General features: G+C 35.3%; 1 protein-coding gene across 1 annotated transcript; it reads left to right on the forward strand.

The window, feature by feature from the left end:
- Positions 1-3774: 3774 nt before the first annotated feature.
- LOC123649613 (putative neutral ceramidase C) lies at positions 3775-22216 on the forward strand. Its single transcript, XM_045567760.1, has 9 exons — positions 3775-3928; positions 5016-5110; positions 6757-6796; positions 7595-7690; positions 10397-10492; positions 12345-12491; positions 16191-16250; positions 19933-20021; positions 21952-22216. Exons 1-9 carry the CDS (start codon positions 3788-3790, stop codon positions 22139-22141), a joined length of 954 nt encoding a protein of 317 aa, XP_045423716.1. The 5' UTR covers positions 3775-3787; the 3' UTR covers positions 22142-22216.
- Positions 22217-27223: the final 5007 nt, after the last annotated feature.

Below are 27223 nucleotides of genomic sequence, written 5' to 3' on the forward strand. Positions count from 1 at the left end.
TGGAGAAATGTCTATTCACATATTTTTCTCATTTTTAAATTTGGATTTTTTAATCTTATTATTTAGTTGTAAGTGTTCTTTGTGTATTCTATATACAAGTCCCTTATCAGATGTATGATTTGAAAATATTTTCTCCCATTCTGTGGGTCGTCTTTTCACCTTCTTGATTGTATTCTCTGAAACACATAAGTTTTTAATTTTTAGTAAGTCCAAATTATCTATTTTTTTGTTACTCATGGTTTGGTGGCATATAAAAGAATCTTTTGCCAAATTTGGTGTGATGAAAATTTACCCCTATTTTCTAAAAGTTTTATAGTTTTAGCTCTTAGATTTAAGTCTTTGACCCATTTTAAGTTAATTTTTGTATGTGGTGTGAGGTAAGGGCCCACCTTTGTTATTTTTATATATGGCTATCCAGTTATCCCAGCATCATTATTGAAAAGACACTGGGTGCTGTGGCTCACTGTAATCCTAGCACTCTGGGAGGCTAAAGTGGGAGGATTGCTTGAGTTAAGTAGTTCAACACCAACCTGAGCAAGAATGAGACCCTGTCTCTAATAAAAATAATTGAAAAATTAGCCAGATGAGGTGGTGAATACCCATAGTCTCAGCTACTTGGGAGGCTGAGGCAGGAGCATCAATTGAGCCCAGGAATTTGAGGTTGTAGTGAGCTATGATGATGCCACTGCACTCTAGCCCCTACCTAGCCTGGGTGACAGAGTGAGACTCTGTCTCAAAAAAAAAACAAAAGAAAAAAAGAAAAGGCTATTCTTTACTCACTGAATAATATTGGCATACTTGTTAAAAATTAGTTGACCATAGATGTGGTTTTATTTCTAGATTCTCAATTCTATTGCATTGATCTACATGCCTAGCTTTGTGCTAGTGTCACTCTGTCTTGGTCACTGTTTTATAATTGGAATGTATGAGTCCTCCTACTTTGTTTTTCTGTTCTAAGATTGTTTTGACTATTCTGGGTCCTTTGTAATTTCACATGAATTTTAGAATCAGCTTATAAATTTCTACAAAGAAGTCAGCTGGGATTCTGATAAGAATTGCATTGAGTCTGTAGACTAATTTGGGAAGTATTGCCATCTTAACAATATTACGTCTTCTGATCCATGGACATGGATGTTTTGCCATATATTTACATCTTCTTTAATTTTTTTCAACAATGTGTTACGGTTTGCAGAGTGTAAATTTTATAATTCTTTTGTTAAATTTATTTCTAAGTATTTTATACTTTTTGATACTATTATAAGTGGAATTGTTTTCTTAATTTCATCTTTGGATTTTTCATAGAAAGTATACACACATACAATTGATTTTGTATATTGACTTTGTATCCTGCAACCTTGCTGAATGCATTTCTTCTATTTTTTTTATGGGTTATTTAGGGTTTTGTTTTTTGTCTCTCTCCCCTCTTCCTTTCCTCTCCTCTCCTCTCCTCTTCTTTTTTCTATTAGAGATAGGGTCTCGCTCTGTCACCCAGGCTGGAGTACAGTGGCCTAATCACAGCTCACTGCAACCTCCAACTCCTGGCTCGAGCAATCCTCCATCCGCAGCCTCCTAAGTAGCTAGGACTGCAGGCACATGACACCACATTTGGCTAATTTTAGAAATTTTTTGTAGAGATAGGGTCTTGAACTTCTGGCTTCAAGTGATCCTCCTGCTTTGGCTTTGCAAAGTGCTAGGATTACAGTCGTGAGCCACCATGCGCGGTTTAGGGTTTTCTATATACAAGCTCATGTCATATGCAAATAGACACAGTTTTAATTCTTCTTTTGCAACCTGGATGTCTTTTATTTATTTTTATGGGTACAACCTTCAGCACAATGTTGAATAGAAGTGGCAAGAGTAAATACTTTGTGTTGGTCCTGCTAGTAGGGGGAAAGTTTTCAGTCATTTATCATCAAATATAATGTTAACTGTGGGTTTTTTATTGATGCCTTTTATTGGGTTGAAGAATTGACTTCTATTTCTAGTTTGGTGAGTGCTATTATCATGAAACAGTATTGGATTTTTGTCAAATGCTTTCTTCTTTGTTTGTTGAGATGATCATGTGATTTAAAAAAATTCTATTAGTATGTTTATTATACTATGTTAATCAATTTTGGAATGTTAAACCTACCTTGCATTCCTAGAATAAATCCCAGTTAGGCATGGTATATAACAATTCTTTCTATATGTTGCTGTATTCACTTTGCTAGTATTTTGTTGTAGATTTTTGTGTGCACATTCATAAGAAACATTGATATGTAGTTTTCCTTTCTTGTGATATCTTTGTGTGGTTTTGTATAAGGGTAATATTGACCTCACAGAATGAGTTAAGAAGTATTCCGTCTTCTATTTTTTGGGAAGAGTTTTTGTAAAGTTGGTATTAATTCTTCTTTGGTAGAATTCAGCAGTGAAGCCATCTGAACTGGGCTATTCTTTGTAGGTAATTTTCTTAAAATATTACTAATTTAATCTCGTTACTTTTTATAGGCCTATTTAGATTGCCTGTTTCTCCTTAAGTCAGTTTTGATAGTTTGTATCTCTCTAGAAGTTTGTCTGTTTCATCTAAGCTATCTAATTTATTGGCGTATTCCTTTATAATTCTTTTTATTTCTTTAAAGTTAATATTAATTTCTGATTCTAGTAATTTAAATCTTCTCTCTACCTTTCTAGGTCAATCTAGTTAAAGGTTTGTCAATTTTGTTGATTTTGTCAAGGAACCAGCTTTTGTTTTAATTAATTTTCTCTATTATTTTTCCATGCTCTGTTTAATTAATTTTTTGTAATCTTTATTTCCTTCTTTTTGCTTGATTTAGGTTTATTTGCTCTTCTTTTTCCCTGTCTTGAGGTAGAAGTTAGGTTATTGGTTTGAGATCTTTCTCTTCATTAATATGGGCATTTAGAGCTATAAATTTCCCACTGAGCACTGCTGTCACTACATCCCATATGTTTGGATGTGTTGGGTCTTCATTTTCTTTCATGATAAAGTATTTTTGGATTTTCATTTGACTGCTTCTTTCATCATTAGCTATTTAGGATCATGCTGCTTAATTTTACATATTTGTGAGTTCTCCCAAGTTTTTCCTGTTATTTATTTATTTCATTTTATTGTAATTGTGAACATACTGTGTGTTATTTCTGCCCTTTAAAATTTATTAAGGTTTATTTTATAACCAGCACATGGTATATCCAGGATAATGTTCCATGTACACTTGAGAAGAATGTATAGTCTGTTGTTGTCAGATGGAGTATTCTATGGGCTATATATTAGGTCTAATTGGTTTCTAGTGTTGTTCAAGTTTTCTATTTCCCTGTTGGTCTTCTGCCTAGTTCTATCCATTATTGAAAATGATTTATTGAAAGTTCCACTATTATTGTTGAATTAAATAAGGATTCAGGAGAGGTTCTTTCAGGGAACACAAGTCAGACAACTGGTATTGTGAGTTGGAGGTGTCATTTTTAGTTCTCAAAACAGGAAAAGGGTGATTTAGTTCATAAATCTACAGTTAATTATGTCAGATTGTTTTATCTGCAACATGGATGAGCAAGAGTAATAGAAATAAAACTTTAAGCATATTGATTAAAATATCTTCTGTTATTCCCTTGACCACACTGAGGATCTAATTAAATAATGGTTCTTATTTTATGATGCACAGGAAATTCTGTCTCTTGTATTAATATTATTCAAACTGTTTGGAATCATTGAACAACAACCTTAATAAAATCTATGAAACTCCTAAAAGGATTATTGTACAATATTTATCAGAATAATGACTTGTTTCAGGGAATTATGTTAATCATAACATTCCTAATAGGGAAAACAGAAGGGGATCCATTTTGGGACACCATTCGGGACCAGCTCCTGGGCAAGCCATCTGAAGAAATCAAGGAATGTCATAAGCCAAAGCCAATCCTCCTTCACACTGGAGAGGTGATGCATTTTCATTATCATAGTGAAATTAGTATAATGTTATTTTTAAATTTGTGAACTGTCAGATAATGAATGATAGACATCTACTGAGATGGGAGGTTCTATTTAGATATTTTCAAATTGAATTTTTAATATTAAAAATATGGATTCTATAAGTCTAACTCTAAGAAATAAGGGTTATGGTTAGTAAATATACTGATTTCCCTTATAGCATTTCTGATAAATAAATGAAACAATTAGAATTATGGGAAAGGAAGAATAAGATTAACATTTATTTTATTCAGAATTCATTTATGTTAGTTCTAGGAAGGGAGTCCTTTCTGGAACATAGAATACTCCACCGAGGAAAACATCTCAGGTCATATAAAAAGAAACATGTTTATGTCCAAATTTTCTCACAATTCAGGCAACATTATTAACTAAAACAATTTTAACATTTTTGGAATGTATATTTTCACATTCTAAATGTCAAAATATCATTCCAGTATTCATAAAAACATGGATTGTTGAAATAGAAACATTTTAAAAATAGATTTTTTTCAGAATCTATTAAAATTCTTAGGGAAAAAGAAAAAGAGGAAAGGAAGGAAGGGAGGGATAGACTCTACACTCATCTGAATATGGAAAAGGTAGATTCTCTTGGAGAAACCTTGGAAAATAAGGCAAGACTTGGGAACTGTAAACTTAAAGTGTTAGTAGAGTAAAAAGAGAAATCATTAAGTTCAATTACTCTAAGTGGAATTCCTTATTTATCTCATATAAGGATAGTCACTCATAATACTTTAGGTGAACCCTTAGTTATCTGCTATACATCGTGATTGCATAATGACAAACCCGCCAAAAACTTCATTAATGAGACCAGGTTAATGGGTCATTGACATTTGAGATTTACATGTTAGGACCAGGACATAAATACCCATATAGAATGTTTAATATTATATCATAAATTAGAAATAAATTCTATAATAGGATAAAAACAAAAATCAGCTTGAGACATTTCAAATGCTTTAATAAAGGAGTTGCTGTGACCATCATAGAAAGAATAACATTCCTAACACCACTTTTTTTGTTTATTTTGGGTTCTTAGCTATCAATACCTCACCCCTGGCATCCAGATATTGTTGATGTTCAGATTATTACTCTTGGGTCCTTGGCCATAACTGCCATTCCTGGGGAGCTTACGTAAGTTCTTTTTCTTAGTTAAAAGTGTGTTTATTTTGTGTGCATTTCTATTGGAATCCTTTCTTATCATGGGAAGATAATTCTTTACTGACCTCTTGGTATCCTACTGAACTATTTGGCAACAATGACAAATATTCCGACCCTCTTTTGGTGGGGCCTCTGAAAAATAAATCTCCATTTGCCTATTACTGGTGGGTAACTTGAAGAAAATATGAAAATTTAAAAACATATTCCAAATGCAAATGATGCCATGAATTATTATGTCAGTAGAAAGACTTGAAATAATATTAAAATAGAGGCACTTGAAAGAATGTTTTAAACCTGCTGGTTATGCAGTCTTTCCTATCTCAGTAAGTGGCAATTTTATATCCTTCCGGCTGGTCAGGCCCTATGCCTTGGAGTCATCCCTGAATTCTCTATTTTTCTATTTTTTTCTCTTTCACCCCTTCAGCAAATTTTGTATATTGTACCCAACACTTTCTGTCACTTCCCCCCTGGTCTAAGCTACCATGATCTCTCACCCAGGTTATTGCAATAACCTCCTATCTGGTCTACTTAATTCCATCCTTACTCCTCTATAGTCTTTTTTTTTTTCAGCATAGCAGCCAGACTAAACCTTTTAAAACATAAGTTAAATCATGCCACTACTCTGCTCAAAACAGCTTCCCCTCTCATTCCAGGTAAACCCTCAAACCTACAAGCTCCTGCACACTCTGGTCCTCAGCAAATTCTCTGATCCAGTCTCTTACCTCTCTCCCCTTTGCTCACCTCTGCTGCAGCCACCTTGACTTCACTGTACTTCCCAGACTCATCAGGGATGTTCTTGTCTCAGGGCCTTTGAACTTATGGTTCCTTCTGCCTAGAACACTTTCCCTCCAGTTGTCCCCATGGCCAAGTCTTTTTTCCCTTCAATTCTTTGCTCAAATCTCTAACAGGGGTGCCAGTCCTGCTCACCCTGTATAAAATAGTCTTCACCTACCACTGCTACTGCCACCACCTACCCCTACCACCACCACCACCACACCAGCACCTGCCTTACCACCATCATCACCACAGTGGCCACCACCCCTCCCTTTCATCCTTCGCCTGCTGGATTATTCTCCATAGCGCTTATTGTCATCTCACTTTTTTATTTGCTCATTGACCATCTCCCTTCCCTAGAATGTAAGCTCCATACTGCTGAATCCTTAGCACCTAGAAGTGGGCCTGGTATGTAGTAGATGCTCAGTGTTTTATTGAAGGATTCAATGAATGAAACAAATGGTAAGTTCTTTCATAGGCAGCAACAGTAGTACACTTTCTACCTGCCTCGGCTCTTACTTATTTTAATAACATAGGATGCAACTGATATATTTTGTTGACTCAAGAATGGGAAATGATGGTAATCTTTTGCCAGTGATGTTCGCTGATTCTGTTTCCCTCCTTTGGTCAAGTGGACTGTTTTCAGTTTAGAATTTGTTTTAAAGATAGGATAGTCAGGGAAAAAAGCTCAAGGTTAGCTCTGCATCATCATTGAATTCCTACGTTTGTTTTACTATTGTGTGACGAGCCAGGGCGACTTTTTGGCTTTCACTGAAAGTCTTTCTGCATCGTTGCACACATTCTGAATAGGAAAGCATTTACGTAATTCTGTCTTCTTGACTCAGGACCATGTCTGGACGGAGACTTCGAGAGGCAGTTCAAGCAGTAAGTTAAAAATGAAATAAAATATCTACACATTCATATTTGTACAGAAGAAAGAATTCCCTATCTGGTACCTTTTAAATTAATTCTTCCTAAGACAACTAAATTTCCACACTTCTTGAAATTATTGGCTAGAGATGAATATGAAATATTGGTGGAAGAAGAACCAAACTTAAAAAATATAAGTGAACTATCATTATGTTAAAAATATTCTATTGATATTTATGTATTAATAATTTGAAACGATAATTATTTTATAGATTAAATAGTAAATAACTCCTACATACCTTAATATCCTAAATTCCTATGAACAGTCTAAATAAAGTATATCATATTTGGGGAATTCTGTATTTTATCTGTACTGTATTATGATTATTTTTACATTCAAGTAGTATTGTAATGTTTCTAAAATGACCTAACAAATATCTTGTTACCTGGAGCTGAAAATAACTATTCTGGTTAGCTAATACCTACCCGTTATATTTTTTAGGAAATTGATTTTAAAAAATCTCTATTTTAGCAAAAAGAAGATTCTACACCTGCAAATGTGATCATTAAGATTTTCATAGACCCACTGATTTATCCAACTGTAATGCAGTGTTATGGCTCTAACTTTTTTCATTAAGGACTCTTTGATACCTCTGCATTCCCAGGAAGTTTTAATCATGGGGAAGAATTTTGTTAAAAGAGACATCTTACACTAAAAATTCACATTAATGATTGTGTGTTAAATATAACTGGGATAATAATATACTCTTAAGATGAAGAGTAATTTTATTGGGCTTTACTTTTCCCTCCTAGGAATTTTCATTGTATGGGATGGAGAATATGACTGTCGTTATTTCGGGTCTATGCAATGTCTATACTCATTACATTGCCACTTATGAAGAATACCAGGTAAAGCAAAAATTTCTCATCATTTAAATGAATTGCACCCTGATCAAGACTATTGTGTTAAATGCACTTTCTTTCTAAACTTCCCCAAACTCGTTTCTGAGAGATTACTTTGTATTTAGGTAGGACAGATAAGAGAATGCTAAGTCAGAAGCTTATCGTTTATCATTTGGGAGTTTCAAGTTTATCATTTCCAAGTTCAGGCAGAATTCTAGTCTCACTGACTTCCACTTTCCCTGAAATTGATTATTTTGTCAGGGGCACTGATAATAGGCCTGATTTGTGCCATACAATATTCCTAACTCTATTCATAATGCATCCGATACCTTAAGTCTCATAGAACCTGGGAAAAGTCCTACTGGTAGCTGCTGTTTATTGAATGCACTAGTTAAGCACTTTGCCAGTGTAATCTTAAGTAATCCTCACAGTATGTCCTGAAGTAGGGTATTATTATATTCATGACATACATTAAGAAACAGAGTCCCAGAGAGCCTGGTGGAGGATGGTGGCTGGTAATGTTTCCTTGCTTATAAATAGTTATAAATGCTTATAAAGCAGCCGAAGTACTTATTAACCATAGTAGTTATAAATATGAAAACAGTCTAGAGTCCCACAATTAATGACTTCTAATATATCTGCTGGAATATTATGGGAGTCCAGACAGAGGCATTTGCAGTCTCTTGGCAAATATTCAGTGATACTAGTAGTGGAATCTGCCCTGCTGCCCCCTGTTGGCTTTACTGAAGGTCCCTGTCTTCTAGGAAATCCTGTTGAATAAAGTCTTAACTGAGGTGAACTTGGATAGGAATAATTACATCCTTTTCCCACTATTCTCTATCTTTAGCATTTCCTTCAATTTTAAATGTAGGCAACAAACAAAAAATAATATTAGCAGTACCTCTCACTGTCACCAATAGGAACTAGATATTTTCATATCACCTACAGTTGCAGATCTGGATATCTGCATATCACATATAGTTGATCTATCTTTTATTGCTATTTTAAAATCACAGTAGTTAATAGATCTACAGCTAGATCTTGTTGTTCAGTAGCATAATAAAGAAGCATATAAGTTACTATGTCACAAAATTGGTTTATTATAGTTTGGTAGATGTGTTTCAATCTAATTTGTTTCCTTTGTCAATCCCATGTATTTTATTTTATGCATTTAGAAAAATTATTCTGAGAGAGGTCCTTAGGTATCAACAGACTGCCAAAGAAGTCCATAGCACAAACAAGCTTAAGAACCCCTATTATCTTGTCTCCTGGGTGAGGGATAGGCTTCTGCAAGGATTACTATTAATTAGCCAATTTGTTCATTTAACAGATATGTGTTGTGACAGATACTGTGCTAGCCACTTTCTGAGACATAACAATGAAAAGAATCTGTCCTTGTTCTCAAGACCACTGGAAGTTCATGGTCTAGTACAAAGACAGAGGAAAGCAGATGATTACATTTCCATGAAAGGGATGCACAAGGTGATAGAAAAATAAGGAGAAAGAACACTAGTCTAGACTGGATATTTGAGGAATGGGACTGTTCAGGACGATGTAACATCTGTCTGAGTTCTTGAGAAAAAGTGAGGATTAGTCAGGCAAATAAAAATTAAGAAGGTGTTCCATATAGAGGGAGCTACATATGCAAAGGTCTTGATGGGCAGACTCAGCACATCAATGGGCCACAATTAGTTGAGTACCATGGGGTAAGTATGTTGAGGGTGATGCTAATGTGACAGGGTTAGGGTGGGAGGCAGGGGTTAGTTGATGGAGTCGTATAAGCTACGCTACAGGGCTTTGACTCGATAAGGAAGGCTTTGGGGACCTGCAGTAGGATTCAAAGCAAGAAAATTCTCTGATCATATTTATGATTTAGAAAGGACAATAGGATGGCAGTGTAGAAAATGAATTGGAAGGGAATGTGTAGAGGCAGAGAGTTGATTAAGAAGCTGTAGTTAAGATCTGGGTGAGAGATCAGGGTTTGAATAAGGGAAAAGCAGTAGAGACAGGAAAATGGAAGAACTGAACAGATTTTATGGAGGTAGGACTGCCAGATTTGGAAACTTACAGGATGTAGAGAGAGAGAGGAGTCTAAGGTAACTGCCAGATGATCCTCACATGGGAGACCTCAGTCATTCACTGAGGTGAAGAATGTTGGGGGGGAAGCTGGTATGTCTGTGATGAACGATGAGGTCTGTTTTAGATTAGACGACTTCAGGGTTTCTGTGGAACAACCAAAGGCTTGGAGGCCGGTGAAAGGAGATGCATTTGGCTCTCTTTCACGGCTCCATGATGGATTAAATGTCCTTCTCCAGTTAGTACCATCAGCGTGCAATTTATCCAAGAGTGACTAGGACTTTTTTCTTTGATTTTTCTCCTGATGCATGCCCTGGGGGGAAACATCAATATTGCAAATACTTGCAATTGACCAAAGCTCAGGAGCTTGCACTCTCTTTCAGATTAAATGGAGCGACAGTCTAAATAGCATAAGCAAAGAGAATCCAGTGCCTTTAACAAGTAGTTGATGGAAGCCATTTACTTTGGCTGGTAAATGGAAATGCCCACCCTTTTTTGTCATAAACAATCTCGAAGATTCTGTCAGTTTTGAATTATGTGAGATGTTCAAGCATCACCCTCACCTAAAATGCTACACCACTATAAACAGATAGAAAGGTGCAGAACTATGTACAACTTCCCCTCCCTCTCCTGCAGGTGCAACGGTACGAGGCAGCATCTACAATTTACGGGCCACACACTCTGTCTGCCTACATCCAGCTCTTCAGAGGCCTTGCTAAGGCCATTGCTACGGTAATCGAATAGCGTGTGCCTATGTGTTTGTGTGTGGCAGGGGGATGTTAGGGTGAGCAGATGTATGGTGAAGCGAGAGAGAACCTTAGCTTTCAGTGTTCCGTTTCTTTGACAGCCTTTATATTTTAAAAAAGTTATAGCAATGTGGTATCTCTACGAAAAGAAACGAAATTTTACTGGTAGTAAAATTCAGATTTAGTTAACATTCTTTAGTAGAGGCAGCTTTTTTCAGATAGGGCATCTTATTATCCTTACAACCATCACGTGAAGTAAGGAGATCTCATTTTCCCCCATTTTTCAGGTGAGCAAATGGGCTTGGAGATAAGTGGTCAAGGTAATTATAAAGATAGCTATAACCCTAAGTGTAACCGAGACTTGGACCAGTGTTCTCTAATCTTTGCCAGATTTTCTGCCCTCCGAGAGTTGAGTAGGTCATCACTTCTGAAAGGCCCACTTTCCACATTGCAATATCTTTGAAATTGGGATGCACTTTTTAATCCGATGAATCTTATGTTTTGTAGCATGTTTTTACTTTCTTAGTGGTTCAAGAAATAATGTAAGTTGTTATAATCAATGGGGGTTTAGATTTGAAGTACAGCAGTACCTTGGAATGCACACCTTGCATATGCCTAAAATACATAAAGCTGAACAAGTTTACTTGATTTAAAACAACTTCACTTGCTGAAATCTTCTTTTTGGGATGTAGTTATTTATGAAGCTATAATTGTGGTGCCAGAGGATCACTCAACAAACAGGATAAAGAGCTTAAAATAATAAACAGACCCTTATATAATAACATTTATTTTTTCCAGAGTAGAACTATTTTTATTTATTTATATCCTGAAAGCTAAACCTACTTATATGATATTCAGATTGTATAGGAAAGTATAACCCTATAACCCCTCCCTAGAGATAGCCACTGTTTAAATTTCATTACAGTCATAGGTCTATAGTTCTTCCCACAAAAATAAATTCTTCAAATTTTATAGTGATCTTCAGTGATTAAAAAAATGCATTCGTTTTGCAGAAATTTGTTTCACAGTCAACTTTATGGTTGTACACCTTAAGACTAGCTATGTGATCTTAAAAAAACCCATTATCTCCTAGCCCATTTTCTCATTTGTAAAATGGGACTGGTAATGAATACCTGCCTCACATGCTGTTGTAAAAATTAAATATATAATGTGAGGATTAAAGAACATTAAATATATATCATGGGCTATTTAAAAATTGAGATTTGCATTTTAATGGCACTATTAAAATGGTACATTTGTTGGAAAACATAGATTAAACCAGTCAGGATGTAGGCTGATCTTAAATATTTTAAATAAAGAAAGTATTTATTATATTCTTGTATTAGCACAAGGCTGCAAGAAAAAAAAGCTTGATACTGACTGTGGGTGAAAGAAGCTCAATACTTTTTGAAAATTCAAAGGAGAATTTGTGTCATGTTATGAAAGCTTGCTTATCATGTGTTAGGCCCCTGTCCAAAGTCACACAGTTCTCTGTCCCAGAATCTAAACCTGAGCAGTGTGCTTCCAAGCTTGCACTTGGATCACTAAACCCCACTGCCTAGGGGAATGTACAGTTACCTATAACCAAAATTTTCTTCTAATGACGAAAGTTTAAATTATGGACCTCTAGGCTCACATTTTAGCAAGGTTGCCCTCACATTTTGTTAAACGTTGTTGGCTCTTGGAGTGTGTGTGTGTGTATTTGTGTGTGTGTGCATGCATGCGTGCATGTGCATGCACATACTTCCTTCAGTGAAGGCATTTCTGGGAGTGAAGGGCTGGGGAAAAGCCCTTTGGCTCTGTGTGTGCACTCCTTAAGCAAATACTTTCTGTTCCAGGACACAGTAGCCAACCTGAGCAGAGGTCCAGAGCCTCCATTTTTCAAACAACTAATAACTTCATTAATTCCTAATACTGTGGATAGAGCACCAATAGGCAGAACTTTTGGGGATGTTCTGCAGCCAGCAAAACTGGAATACAGAGTGGTAAGACTCACAGAGGTCTCTGAATCCTTTAGAGGGCTGTTTTTGGGGATGAGGGGAAGGATGTTGTTTAATGTCACCATCTGCCTCTAATCATGCCATAAACCAGCTGTTAGCAATGATAATGATAATTAATTGTTCTTATCTTTGTAGAACTCTGAAAAAGTAATGAGAATGGGAAAATAATTATTTTTCTGGGGGTAAATGTATAAATTTGAACTTCTAAAATCCAACTTATTCCTTTTCTTAAATGGATGGTCATGGAACCATTCACTGGGGCTAAGTTGTCTCTTAAATCAAGGATAGGAAAAGCATATGATATAGAATGAAGCAGGAATTATACCATTACTCTTTTATATCAGTCTTGTGTCCTTCAACCTTGCTAAATCATTTCTTAGTTCCAATACTTTTTTGGAGGGTATGGATTCCTTAATAATTTCTACATATTGTATCATCTCATCTGCAAATAAATTTACTTATTTCTTTCTGGATTTCTTTTCTGGATGTCTATAGTTTTTTTTTTTTCTTAGTGAACTGGCTAGAATATCCAATAGAATGTTTTGGTTTTTAAAAATTTAATTTAGTTTTTTAAATTGATAAAAAGCATATATATTTATTTTGTACAGTGTGCTCTTTTGAAATATGTATGTGTGTATAAAAGTGTGTAATACATTTATACATTTGAAATATGTATGAATGTGAAATGGCCATTCCACACATACTTATCATTACTTCATATACTTATTTTTCTGTGGTGACAACACTTAAAATTTACTCTCTTAGCAATTTTCAAGATACACATTTTTATTAGCTATAGTTACTATGTTGTACAATAGATCTTGTGAGCTTATTACCTCTATTTAATTGAAACTTTATATCCTTGGCTCAACATCTCCTCAACCCCCCCAACCTCCCAGTCCTTGGTAACCAACACTCTGCTCTACTTCTATGAGTTCAACTTTTTAAGATTCCATATATAAGTGAGATCATACAGTATTTGTCTTTCTGTGCTTGGCTTATTTCACTAAGTGTAATGTCCTCCAGGTTCATCCATGCTGTCGTGAATAATAGGATTCTCTTCTTTTTAAAGGCTGAATGGTATTCCATAGTGTATATATTTTCTTTATTCATTCATCTATTGTTGGATACTTAGTTTGATTCCATATCTTGGCTATTATGAATAATTCATAAACATGGGAGTGCAGGTATTTCTTTGATATGTTGACTTCATTTCCTTTGGATATATACCTGGAAGTGGTATTGTTGTATCATATGGTAGTTCTATTTTTAATTTTTTGAGGAACCCCCATACTTTTTTACCTAATGCCTATACTAATTTACATTTTTATCAACATTGTACAAAGAGTTTTCTTTTCTACACATCCTTGCCAATATTTATATCTTGTCTTTTTGATAATATCCATTCAAAAAAGTGTGAAGCATTTCTCTGATGATTAGTGATGTTGAACATTTTTTCATATATCTGTTGGCTATTTGCATTTCTTATTTTGAGAAATGTTTATTCAGGTATTTTGCCCATTTTTTAATTAGGTTGTTTTCTTGCTATTGAGTTGTTTGAGTTTCTTATTTATTTTGGATATTAACCCCTTATTAAGATATTTTGTTCGCAAATGTGTTCTCCCATTCCCTAGGCTGACTTTTCATTTTGTTGATTGTTTCCTTTGCTGTGCAGAAGGTTTTTAGTTTGATGTAATCCATTTTTCTATTTTCACTTGTATTGCTTATGCTTTTAGGGTCACATTAAAACAATCATTACCTAGACCAATGTCATGGAGCTTTCACCCTGTGTATTATTCTAGTAGTTTTATAGTTTCAGGTATTATGTTTAAGTCTTTAATCCATTTTGAGTTGATTTTTGTATATGGTGTGAGATAGGGGTATAATTTCATTCATCTGCATGTGGATATCCAGTTTTACCAACATCATTTATTGAAGACACTGTCCTCTCCCCACTGTGTGTTCTTGGCGCCATTGTCAAAAATCAATTGGCCATAAATGCATGGGTTTATTTCTGGGCTCTCTATTCTATTCCATTGGTATATATGTCTGTTTTTATGCCAGCACTATACTGTTTTAGTCACTATAGCTTTGTAGTATCTTTTAAAGTCAGGAAATGTGATGCCTCTAGCTTTGTTCTTTTTGCTCAAGATTCAACACAATGTTGAATAGAAGTTGTGAGACTGGATTTCCTTGTCTTATTTCTGATCTTAGGAGAATAGTATTCAGTTTTTCATCATTTAGTATGATGTTTTCTTTAGGATTTTATAGATGCCCTTTATCATGCTGAGAAGGTTCCCTTCTATGTCTAGTTTGCTGAGGGTTTTTGTTAGGAAAGAGTGTTGAATTTTTACAAATAGTTTTCTGTGTCTACTGAACTGGTGATGTGGTTTTGTCTTTTATTCTTTTAATATGGTACATTGCATTAATTGATTTTCAGTTGTTAAATGCCCTTTAGTCATGGCATGTAATACTATATGTTCGCTAATATATTGCTAAGGAGTTTTCTACTCATCTCCATGAGGGATACTTGCAGTTTTCTTTTCATGTGTTGTCTTTGTCTGCCTTTGGTATCAGGATAATACTGGTCTCAAAGCATAAATCGGACAATGGTTACTTCTGTATTTTTTTAAAAAGTATGCAAAGGATTGCTATTATTTCTTCTTTAAATATTTAATTGGATTTACCAGCACAGCCATATGGACCTGGGCTTTTCTTTATGGTAAAAATTTCAGTTCCTAATTCAATTTCTTTACTTGTTATAGGTCTATTCAGATTTTCTAGTTTTTTTTCCTTGAGTCAATTACATGTCTTTCCAGGAATTTAATTTGTCTTTTTAGGAATCTATATCTTTCTAGGAATTTGCCTCTTCCTGAGAAATTTCCTATTTCATCTGAGTTATTTAATTTGTTGATATAATATAAAATTTATTCTTTTGTTGTTCATAATATTAATATTTCTTTATAATTCTTTTAATTTCTGGGGGTTGTTAATGATACTTCCTCTTTCTTCCTGATTTTGGAAATTTGTGTCTTCAAAGAACTAGCTCTTAGTTTCATTGCTTTTACCTATTGTTTTACCTGTTATTAAGCTTTTTAGGCAGGACCAGGGCAGCTTTTGTCTCCGGCAAATCCCTTCCCTACTTCCCCTAGCACCACCTCCCCCACCCCCAAACACATATTGAAGTAAAATCCTTTTGAATGATGACGTTTTTCAGTTTGGTTGGTGTCACTCCATCTTATATAAATATAAGTTTAATTATAAATATAAGTGTAATGTAAGTGTAAGTCATTCACGGGAGGTTTTGACTGCTCTTATTTGACTCAGTCAATCCCCCGTATTTATGTGGGAGGGAGGTGTAAGAAAATAATAAGGGCTAAAGAAGCCCTTTTAATGTGCTGTCACCCAATAGGAACTATCGCTCTAGGTCTTTGTCTGTATTTGAGTCTACCAAAAGCAAATTCATTGGCCAAAAATTCTGGAGTAATTTACTAGTCACAACTTCGTGTGTCTATTATTGTAAAGGTTATTCTCTCTAATATTCTCAGAAGATAATTCACTGATTGAGTAGAATAGAATCCATACAGGCACCCTGAATCCTAAATGTATAATAGATATTGCCTCAAATATGAATACAGCAAAAATCCTTTTATTAAAAGTCATCAAATGAGTTTTTATTTTCAGGGAGAAGTTGCTGAAGTTGTATTTGTAGGTGCTAACCCGAAGAATTCAGCAGAGAAACGGGTAAGTATCAATGATTTTCTTTTACAAATTCAAATCCACTTTTTAGTCATTCATTCACTTGAATATCCCTCTAGATGTTAAGAATATAAAGATAAAATGTGCCAACTTGTTTTCCATCTTATTTTGTAGGTGTGAAAATATTTTCAGTGGGTACAATTAATGTGAAGTGAGTCTGGGAAAAAGCACACAGGAGAAAAATAACTGGCTCTTCTTAGGACCACGTATAGCACAATGCATATAGAATGGAATTTTCTCTCAAGAAGAGGTGAATTTGAACACAATCCCATTTATGTACAGTCATGGCCACATAATAATGTTTCAGTCAATGATGGACTGAATAGCCAATGGTGGTCCCATAAGATTATAATACCATATTTTATTTACCTTTTCTATGTTTAGATATGTTTAGATACACAGATACCCACTGTGTTACAGTTGTCGACAGTGTTCAGTAGAGTAACATGCTGTACAGGTTTGTAGCCTAGGAGGAATAGTCTGCACCATATAGGCTAGGTGTGTAGTAACTGTACCATCTAGGTTTGTGTAAATACACTCTTTGATGTTCACACAATAATGAAATCACCTAATGCCACATTTTTCCATACGCATCCAAGACATGACTGCTAGGTTTTTCTGGATGTTCTCTGGTACCCTGGTTCCTAGTGTCAAGAATAAGTACTGACACTAAGTAGAGCCAATGACAGAGTGATCACAAAGACAAAACAATGTCATACAAACAGTTCATCACATAAACGAAAGAATGAAAGTAAAGAAGGAAGCTACACAAAGTGAAAATACATCCCAGAGAGAGCAGAACGGGTCAGTCTCCACCCGTTTGGAGGAAGATACCAAAGTCTGAGCACAAGCTGCTTTTTTTAAGCTCATTAGTTTGTCCTGCCTTTCTCCTGCTTGGATTGGTTGTCATTTCTTGCCCTTTGGGGTGATTGACAGGTTATGATTATATAACAGGTTATATAACAAAGTACATAACAAGTTGGTTATGTAACAGTTTCCCTTTCTATGTATACGTCTTCCCCATAATCCTTCATGATGCTCCACCCATGCCATGCCAATTAGATGGCAATGAGCTCTAGGTCAGTTAAAGGTTACCAGGAACTTTTACCACATATGTTCCACCAGGGAACAGTTCCTAGCCAGAATTTGGTTTCTAGCTACAGCTCAGTTCCCACTCTCCACCCTTAGCCACTTTCTTACCACCTGTTTACCCTCCATCAGATCTAACGTGACTGTATTCAAATTTAGAACTCTATTATTACAAATATGGTCAGATAACCAAAGGACCAATCTAGTGAAGTGTATCTTTGCCTCCTTCCTCCCTTTTTGGCTTCTTCTCCAGCATTGCTACTTCTGGGCCTGCCTCTACTGTTGCAGGATGATCACAGCTCTCTACCTGATGCTCACCTGGTTTGGAATCCTGACCCATGTGCTTTACTTTATCTTGCATTGGCCATTTCCCTACTCTTTACCACTAGCACTAACAGGACATTTATTTATTAATCTTAAAAAATGGTACAATGGAATACACGTCCAATGTAAAAGCAATATAAAAGTGCATAAAATAGAATGTAAAAATATCCCTCTACCCACAAACCTGCTTTCCAGAGATAATCACTGTTAACAGTTTCTTACAAAGCATTTCAGACTTTTGTTTTTATCATAGACATGATAAATTATATGCATATATATCTATTAATAAAATAAAATAATTTTACTCTTCCATAACTTCCTTAAAATGTTTTTATAAATATACAAGCAATAATTGGACATCTAGTTGTAAACATTCAAACAATAAAGAAATTTATAGTGCAAAAGAGAGTGGGCATATGACTGTGATTTCAAAGTCATGTTTTTTACTATAGCTGAGGATGCATTTACTCTATCAATGAGCTACTCTTCCCAGGGCATAGTCACTTATAATCCAAAATACCTTTCTTCCAAATGAGCCTTCCTATTTCTGTTCATTAAAATATAATTTATTGCAATGATAACAATTGTGACAATATGACATTGTCCAATACAACATTGGGGAAAAATGTTGGGCTGCTTGGATAAACAATATGCACCTGTTTGAAATAATTTCTCTAGGAAGTCAAGCTATGCTGGAATATTTACATATTATAAATATATGATGTTATAATGTTTATAATATTTCCTCAAGATATCAAAGTGTTATATCAAAACTCTAGGTTTGGCTATTATCTGATATCCTTAGGGAGAAAAAATTCTATCAGCATTATTGTCATGGAGAAGCTGGAGAACAAAATGATTAAAGCACTATAATGGTAATAAAATTATTTTCTAAGAATACTCTGGGACTGGGTATAAAACAATTTCCAGTACCCTCCTTTATTAGTAATCATCATATCATCATCACTATTTATTGAATGTTTACTATTTGCAGGTACTAGGCTAGGTGCTTTAGGTATATCATTGCATGAATCTAATTTAATCCTCACTGCTACCAAATAAGTTTCATTATCCCTGTTTTACAGATGAGTAAACTGAGGCCTAGAGAGATTAAGTAACTTGTATTAATTAGTTATGCATCTGGAAGAGATTATGGTTAGGGAGGTGGGGAAAGGATAGTCACATGCTTTGTCCCTGATATTCAGAAGCCTAGACTTGTTCTCCATTCTATACCTTATACCTACTCATTAGAGCCCACCCTATCTCCTGCTCCATCTAAGGCCTTCCCAATGCCATTTTGCCTTAAATGGACAGAAAGAGCTTTCTTTACAGGTTATCATGCTTATGAAAACGTCTTTATTGAATGTAATCCATCAGTTGAATAATTAGAGAAGAATTTTAAATAATTATTAATACAAGACCTTTCTGTAAATAAGTGATCCATCCACCCAAGAGTTCTCTGAGCAGCAGTAAATAACAGGTGTAAAGAACTATGATGGGTAAAGGTGAATTAGACGTAATTCCTGCCTTTAAGGTCTACAATCTAAAGAATTTTAAGGGATACTTCAGATTGATGCCCTTTGTCTCTATTAACTTGTCATATTATTCACATCTGTGCTTTATTTTAAACTGATTCTTCATCTGAAACAAATTTTTCTATTATAACAATCTTCCAATGGGGAAATAAAATCTGCTTATGATTTAGTTTCTAGGAATCCATTACAACAAAATATAAGGACTGCCTTTAGAACCCCAGGACAAGAAAGATTTATGTATTTTTTTCAATTCTTTCACTCAGGGAGGTACATTAGCTAATGATTCATTTACCTGGAGATGGAAAGATGATGAAATTTTACCATTTTCCCTCCTAAATCTTGAGGTGACTAGAGAAAGTCTTGGAATACAGATCAATGAACATGTCATGAAAAAGTTTGACTTATGCCTTTTTTAAATCTCAAGTTTTATTCCCAGTCTCTTCTTTGCCCTAATTTCCAAAATTTGCAATCAGATCCAAAATTACGGTTCTTTCAAATTTCTAAAAAAAGTCATGGTTTTTAATAGACTAGATAAATTAACATTCTGAAGACACTGCATAGAATATTAAGAGGAACACCTACGAATTTGGATGAAATGCAAATATATTTTCACACAAGGTATTGGTAAATTAGCATATGGTCAACAAGGGGATTATTTAAAACCAGTTTCCTTCCTGTGACTGTGCAGTTCCTGATCAGTTGTATTAATTGCATTTCAGACTCATCAGACCTTCCTCACTGTGGAGAAATATGAGGCCACTTCAGCATCATGGCAGACACTGTATAATGATGCCTCCTGGGAGACCCGGTGAGCATGTCTATTAAATATGTCTTTCAAGCCTTGAAAACAGTTGGTTTGTGATGCAGGGAAGATAAATGGGAAGGCTGACTCAATACATGATATTAATGATATCAAACTGCCTTCTGGACATATTTAGTTGATTTATTAGACTTCATTTTGATTCTGTTTTTCTCCAAAACAATGTGGAGTGTGCTTATGTAAGATTAGGTGCTAATGAGGTTATGGCTTTTCTTCTTACAGACATCTGTTAGTTCTGTCTTTTTTCCATGGTCACAGGTACTACTCCTAAAAAGCTAACTAGCTTTCTTGCAAATTGGTTGAAAGGAATGTTGGGTGAGGGTGTTGCGATATCTCTGTAGAGCCTGAGATTTCTGTTGGGAAAATAATGAATTTATACCTGACATGTATGGCATGTTTGTATATGGCCAGTGATTCTTCATTTGAGTTACTAGAGGCTTGGGTATTTAACTCTTACTGACTTAAGCGAGGAGATAATATGACATATCTCTGTGCCTTTTGCTACTAAATTCCTATGCTGGATAGATATTTTGAAGATCTGACAATGTAGCTGAAATAAGAAAACATTTCTGTTCCTAGATCTATAAATTTCACACCACACAACAGTGGCATGTAAGTGGGAAAAGTTTTTGGTAATTTGTGTCTAATTCAGATTGCTTCAAACTAAGTGATTACTTGTATGTTAGTCTGGTTCAGATGATTAACTGAAAGTAGGGATTTGGCCACGTGGCCCATTTTGATAGTCATATATAAACATGGGCATAATTTTTTCTTTGGTCTTTAGAACTCTAGAGAATGGATAGTTTTTAACAAGTAATAGATATTTACTGTTAAAAAAAGGTTATGCAGATAATAAAAAAAGGATGATTATTTTCACAAGCTAAAAGTCAGAATAGCAATGAACACTGAGAATATGTTTAGACCTCTGCTTTTTTCATTAGTAGCAGTATCATCAAATATGTATTGAGAGTACTGCCCTATTATTGAGAAACATAGGATGTTGAGTGTGCTCTCTATGCCCAAGGAATTCGCTTTCTACCTGAGGACATCAATCGGTTAGCCCATTGTATCTCACTGTATCTTTAAAAATATCTGAACTCTCTTCTGTGGTCTACAGGGGCCAACATGATCTGACCCCATGTGTTTCTTTCATCTCAACTGTTATTCCACAGTTCACTGTTCCCTGTACCTGCAGACCTGCTTTCTGTTTCTTGGCTGCACCAAGTTTGTTCCTGCTTTGGACACTTTGTATTCTCTGTTCCTTCTTCCTAGAATGTCCTTCCTCCAGATCTCTGTAGACTCAGTTTAAATGAAATCTCCTTAGAGAGGCTTCTGTCTTGTTTTCTACATTACACTTACCATTCTTAAAATTTTAAAATGCATTGGTTTGTTTATTGCCTTTATTTCCATCTCCGCCCAAGTAGAACATAAGCTGCATGAAACTTTCTACCGTGTCTCTCTTGCTCACTACTATATCCGCAGTACTTCTAGAAAAGAGTCTGGCACACGTGCTCACTAAATATGTATTTTTAACAAATGAGTCTAGATGTGAAAAGAAGTGTGAATTGACACAGAGTATGATAAGGTCTAAAAGGATGCTGTAGCAATTCCAAAGCAGGAGACATCCTGTGTTCTGAGTATCAGGTAAGGCTTCCTGGGATGCATAGAATTTAGGTAGTTAGAAAGGTAGAACAAGTAAAGATATTTCTACAAATAGCTGTTTCTTTTTAAAAGTTTCTCTTCTAGAAAATAGGTATTTATGTCCGTTTTGTTCATTGCTGTATCCTCAGTGTCTAAATAGTGACTTGCTCATGGTAGGTACTTCCTGAATATTCATTAAATGAATAATTATGCATTTTTCTAATTACACATTTTTAAGAGTAAAGTTGGATTTTGCTTGTTTGTTTTCTACCAACAGTTTTCATTGGCACAAGGGATTACTGGGTCAGAGCAATGCAACGATAGAATGGCATATTCCAGACACTGCCCAGCCTGGAATCTACAGAATAAAATATTTCGGACACAATCGGAAGCAGGACATTCTGAAGCCCGCTGTCATACTTTCATTTGAAGGCACTTCCTCCGCTTTTGAAGTTGTAACTACTTAGTGAAGAGTTGACAAATCATTTGAAGAGCAGCTTTATGCTGTATACATTATATAAGTGATTTCACATGAATGTGAACTAGTGAATTACCATGTTGACCTCTATAATCGTCCCTGCTTGGGGACAGAGAGAGTTTGCTGCTAATGGGACAGAGATGTGTGTGTGTGTGTGTGTGTGAGAGAGAGAGAGAGAGAGAAAGAGAGAGAGAGAGAAAGAGAGATTGTCCCATTTTTCTTGCTCTGGCAGCCATGTACCTCGTGGTCTTCAGCTTAAAGCATGATTTCCCTTAAGGCCTTGGGGTTGTTTAAGGGGCAGTTCCTTCAATACAAAACCTCTGAAATGACAGTAAAAATGGTTGAAGATATGTGAGCAATGTTTAGCATATTTATTTATAAAATTATTGAATGTTAGCACCGGAGGAGTTTATAGGAATCTAGTTTGATTCTTCATTATACAGATTGGAAATATGAGGTTTTGTGGATTTAAGATTAGAATAAGGTTATAGGACCTTGCCCCAATCACATTTACAAAATATTATGTAAACCTTGGCCCTAAATGTATAAGCCTAATCAGAGGAATAGAAAATTAGCATGCCAGTTTTCCTACATTCAAATGACCATAGCCTTTCCAATCAGTCACCCTGCAATTGACATGCCTAGTCCAGAGTTGTTGATGCTCGAATCATTTCTGGAATTGCCTTCAGAGCCCAATTATGAGAAAGTCAGACTTGTAATATTTTGATCATGCCTTGTGTTTTCCTAAGTGTCCTTATCCCAATGGATTGTGTCTCTTATTCTCAAGGCTTATTCTAAATGATTTTTGACTGTTTTAGTTAATCCAATTCACCCCAAACCACAAAGCTTTGCCATTAGTGTAGATATTAAAATGAAAGTATTACTGGCTGGGAAGGAAGTCCTTAAAAGGGGGGTTCTAAATTCATTTTTTTCTTTTATCACTTGCTTACTCATTCATTCATGGACCCATTCAATCATAGAATATTTATTAAGACTTACTCATATGCCCTGAATTTTACTAGTACCTGGGCCTTGACAATTAGTGATTGTATTTGGGATGTATGTGTAAGTGTCAAAAGGTGACTAATCTGAAGGAGAAAATATTGAATTTGATATATAAATCCTGGGGAAGCATTAAAAAATCAGTAATCTTCAAGTCACATCTTACATATAATTTGTGTTGGATACTCTAATTTTGGTAGAAAGAGGCTCCAGACAGTTTGATAAATACTGTTTTAAAAGTTATTTTGGGGCATTGTGAAATACCCAGCTTAATGTCCCAAAGAATTAAGTATGACAATCTGACATCAATTGCTTCAAAGTACTAATTGCATTCAAAATTATTATTTAAGTTAACTAGGAGCTTTCCAGACTGTCAAATAAATTTCCAAACCCCACATCATACTTTTGTATGTATGTAAAAGCTTTGGAATTTTAGGAGAAAAAAAATCAACCTTTATTTCAAAAATAAACTTTAAGGTTTGAAAATATTAATAATGTAATTATGATAATCCTAACAATCATTTATATATGGCTTAGTCTCTTAAACATAATATATTGAATTAGAATGAACCTGGAACACTTTTTGATGAATTACTATTCTAGAGATTGTTTCTGTAGAAGTTAATTGCTGGAGAATTAGCTAATCAAATCAGATTTCCAAGGGTTTGTGATCATTTTTCCAAATGACACCACAGTCTTTAGTGTAAAAGTTCCAGGGCCTAAAAGAGAAAGTGATTCTGAAAGTAGTTGACCCCAGACAAAAAATTGTATTAGAACTTATGATATGGTTTTAAAAATATTTCTCATTACTCAGAAAAGGTTATAAATTATTTTCCACCATCTCCATTCCTCCCACTGAAGCTTTCCTCAGTCTACTTGTCATTCTCTGTTGCTCCCTGGCAGCTGTTCCAAGGGGGCCATTGTACCACCTATTAAACCTTCTGCACCCAGCCTTCTGTCAACCAGTACTCTTGGCACCAGATAATCCACAGAAACCTATTTCTCACTAGCTATCCTTTCTTTAGCTCATGCAGTTCATGTTTTGCAGCTTATGTGTCAAAAGAAAACCACATTTCTACATTATAGATACCAAAGTTATTCATCTGCACATAAAAGAACACCAGGAGGTAACAGATCTGATCTGTTGATGTGAAAACATAGATCCAATTTGTGTCTGTGGATGCTGCTGGGAGTGGCTCACTGGAGACAAACCACGTGTTGGAAACTCCTGAGAGAGGTGGAAAATGTGGAAAATACTGGGTTGAGTAGGTGGGAGAGCAATTTTGGAGAAGATTTTCTTTCGTATGTTGAAGTGTCTGTGTTTTATTTGTTGGACCCTGCCTACTCTGGTTTTAAGGATTCTGTAACTTCAAAAAACACTGAATGGTCCCCTTTCCAGGTCTATATTTTTTGATGAATATTATGTAAAATTGTCAATATTAAATAGAACATTTAATAATAAATTAAGAATTATACTTGGAAAGTGTTTTCTAATGAGAGGTAATGTAGACAAACAGACACTTATTTTTTTAAAAAGAGATGGAACAAAAGGTGGTAGATTACATGTAAATCAGGTTGGAAAGTGGTACAAATGACTTCTGTAAATAACCACTCAGAAACAATGGAACCACTTTTCATCAATTCCTTCCCAATTTCCAAAGATCTGCTGGTAAATACATATGGTTGTCTTTTTTTTTTTTTTTTTCACTAGTAGGGCAACTCAGAGTTTCCTAGATAGGTAGCTAACCATAAAATTGATTTATGAGCTAATTTTGAACAAAGAGACCCAGGATGAATTTACATGTGAATATCCTTTTCCAATCTACCCTATTACGTTTCTCCTCCAATGTAAGCAAGCTCATTGTCCTTTTATAATATTAGCATATGGATTTCATCTTTAGCCAAAAAGTTTCATCACTAGATGATCCTTTCATGTCTTTAGTTCTTCCAAATGATGCTTTTTCTTCCCAGGTACCCAAACTGACTTGCTGGTTTATACTGGCTTTGGGAATTTTAGAGTGATATGGTGCCAGAGAGGGAAATTTGCAAGTTCCTCACACAACTAGTTACAACACATTCAGCTATAAGTAACAAAATATTCCTGATCAGCAGTGATCCAAGCACTAAAAAACGTTACAATCTCACATAGCAATAAGTCTTGAGGTGACATATTTCAGGTTTGGTGTAGCCACTCAGAGATGTCACTGATACTTTTCTTAACATATTGATTTAATTCTTAGGTTTGTCCCCTCAGTGCAGAGATGGCTACCTTATGTCTTCATACAATTGCATGTAGAAGCAAAATGGGAGAAGAGGGTTCTCTTTAGAATCTCTTTTTGGAAGGTGGAATATATTTAGTAGGAATACAAGTAGAATTTCCCTCACATTTACTTGTCCAGAACTGGTCAATTATACCAAATGTTGCAGAGAGACCTAAAAGGATAAGGAGTGAATGAAGTCTTTGAAACTTGAAAGTGAGCCATTGCATAAGAATGCAGAGTTTGCAAGGCATTGAGGAGTATTACTAGGTTGACTGGCTTTAGCAGAGACTGTTGGTGGCCATACTGTGTCTGCTTTCCTATTCTTCCACAGTGATTGTTTTAATTGGTGATGGGTTTAGGACTGCATTTCCCAGCCTGGGTATAGACCAGAACTGCCTTTGGCAGCTGGGTATCGCCATTGACCAAGTTCTGTTCAACAGGATGAGAAAAGTGATGTGTTCTATTTCCCACTTTTGCTCTCAAAAGGAATGGGCACACACTCCCTTGCCCCAATTTCTTTCTTAATGGATGTGTAGTGAGCATGATGGCAAGATTTGAAGCAGCCATTTGAACCCAGAGATGGCAGCTTCACATTAAAGATGACAATAATATAAAATAATCTTGGGTTCTTGATAATTCAGAGTTGTCATATCATCCCTGGACTGCTTATTCTCAGATGATTAACTGATGGGAAAATAAACTTCCATCTCATTTTTCACTGTAACATGTCATTGTTAGAGCAGCTGGAACCTGTATTCTAACCAATACACTGATTACAGCCCCGTTAAGGCTATCATTTAGACACTTTCTTCTACTGTGGCTAGAAAAAATATCAACATATTTGTATAAAATCAGAAAGCCGATCTTTACCAGCTGAACTGGGGAAAATGGTATGGTGACCTCTTTGTGTTCTCACTCTCTTGGCTGGTAGGGGTTGAATTGTGTCCTCCCTAAAAATATATATTAAAGTCTGAACCCCCAGTACTCAGAATCTGATGTGACCTCATTTGGAAATCAAGTCATTGCAGATGTGATTAGTTAAGATGATGTCATACTGGAGTAAGTTTGGCCCTGGATTCATTATGACTGGTGTCTTTATAAAAAGAATGCCACATGAAGAGACACACACAAGGAGATGAATGTGAAGGCAAGGATCAGAGTGATGTTTCTGCAGGCAAAGGAATGCCAAAGATGACCTGCAAACCACCAGAAGTTAGAGAGACATGGAACAGATTCCCTCTTACCTGCCAATACTTTGATCTAGAACTTCTGACCTCCAGAATTATGAGACAATACATTTCTGTTGTTTAAGCCACCCAGTCTGTGGTCTTTTGTTATGACCACCCTTGGACATAAATACACTGATCAATATATTAATTTCCTCCCCTTTAGGCATCTGCCAAAAGAAATTCTTGTGTGCCTTCCAGTTTTGAGGACAGAGTAATCATGTCTGTTCTTTGCTTTCCTGGACCCTATGGTCACTTTAATGGCAACTGACTTCATTGTCACTGGTTGCTTATGAGTGTCATCTATCATTGTCAAAGACTATAGTAAATCCTAAAACTAATTTACATACCATAAAAAGCCAAATGAATCAGTTGGGATTCATCAGCTTTAAAAGTTTATAGAGAATAAACATTCTGCAATTTTGAAAATCAATCTTTTATGAGTTGTGGGTAAATCTATGAATATATATTACTATATTTATAAGATGGAGAATCAGGACAAACATAATTACACATGCTTATTCTCAGCTGCAATTGAACTGAGTTGGTCTTTTTCCTCTTCAATTTATTATGCAAGTATTA

Source organism: Lemur catta, chromosome 14, assembly GCF_020740605.2.
Source record: "Lemur catta isolate mLemCat1 chromosome 14, mLemCat1.pri, whole genome shotgun sequence".
Classification (NCBI taxonomy): Eukaryota; Metazoa; Chordata; class Mammalia; order Primates; family Lemuridae; genus Lemur; species Lemur catta.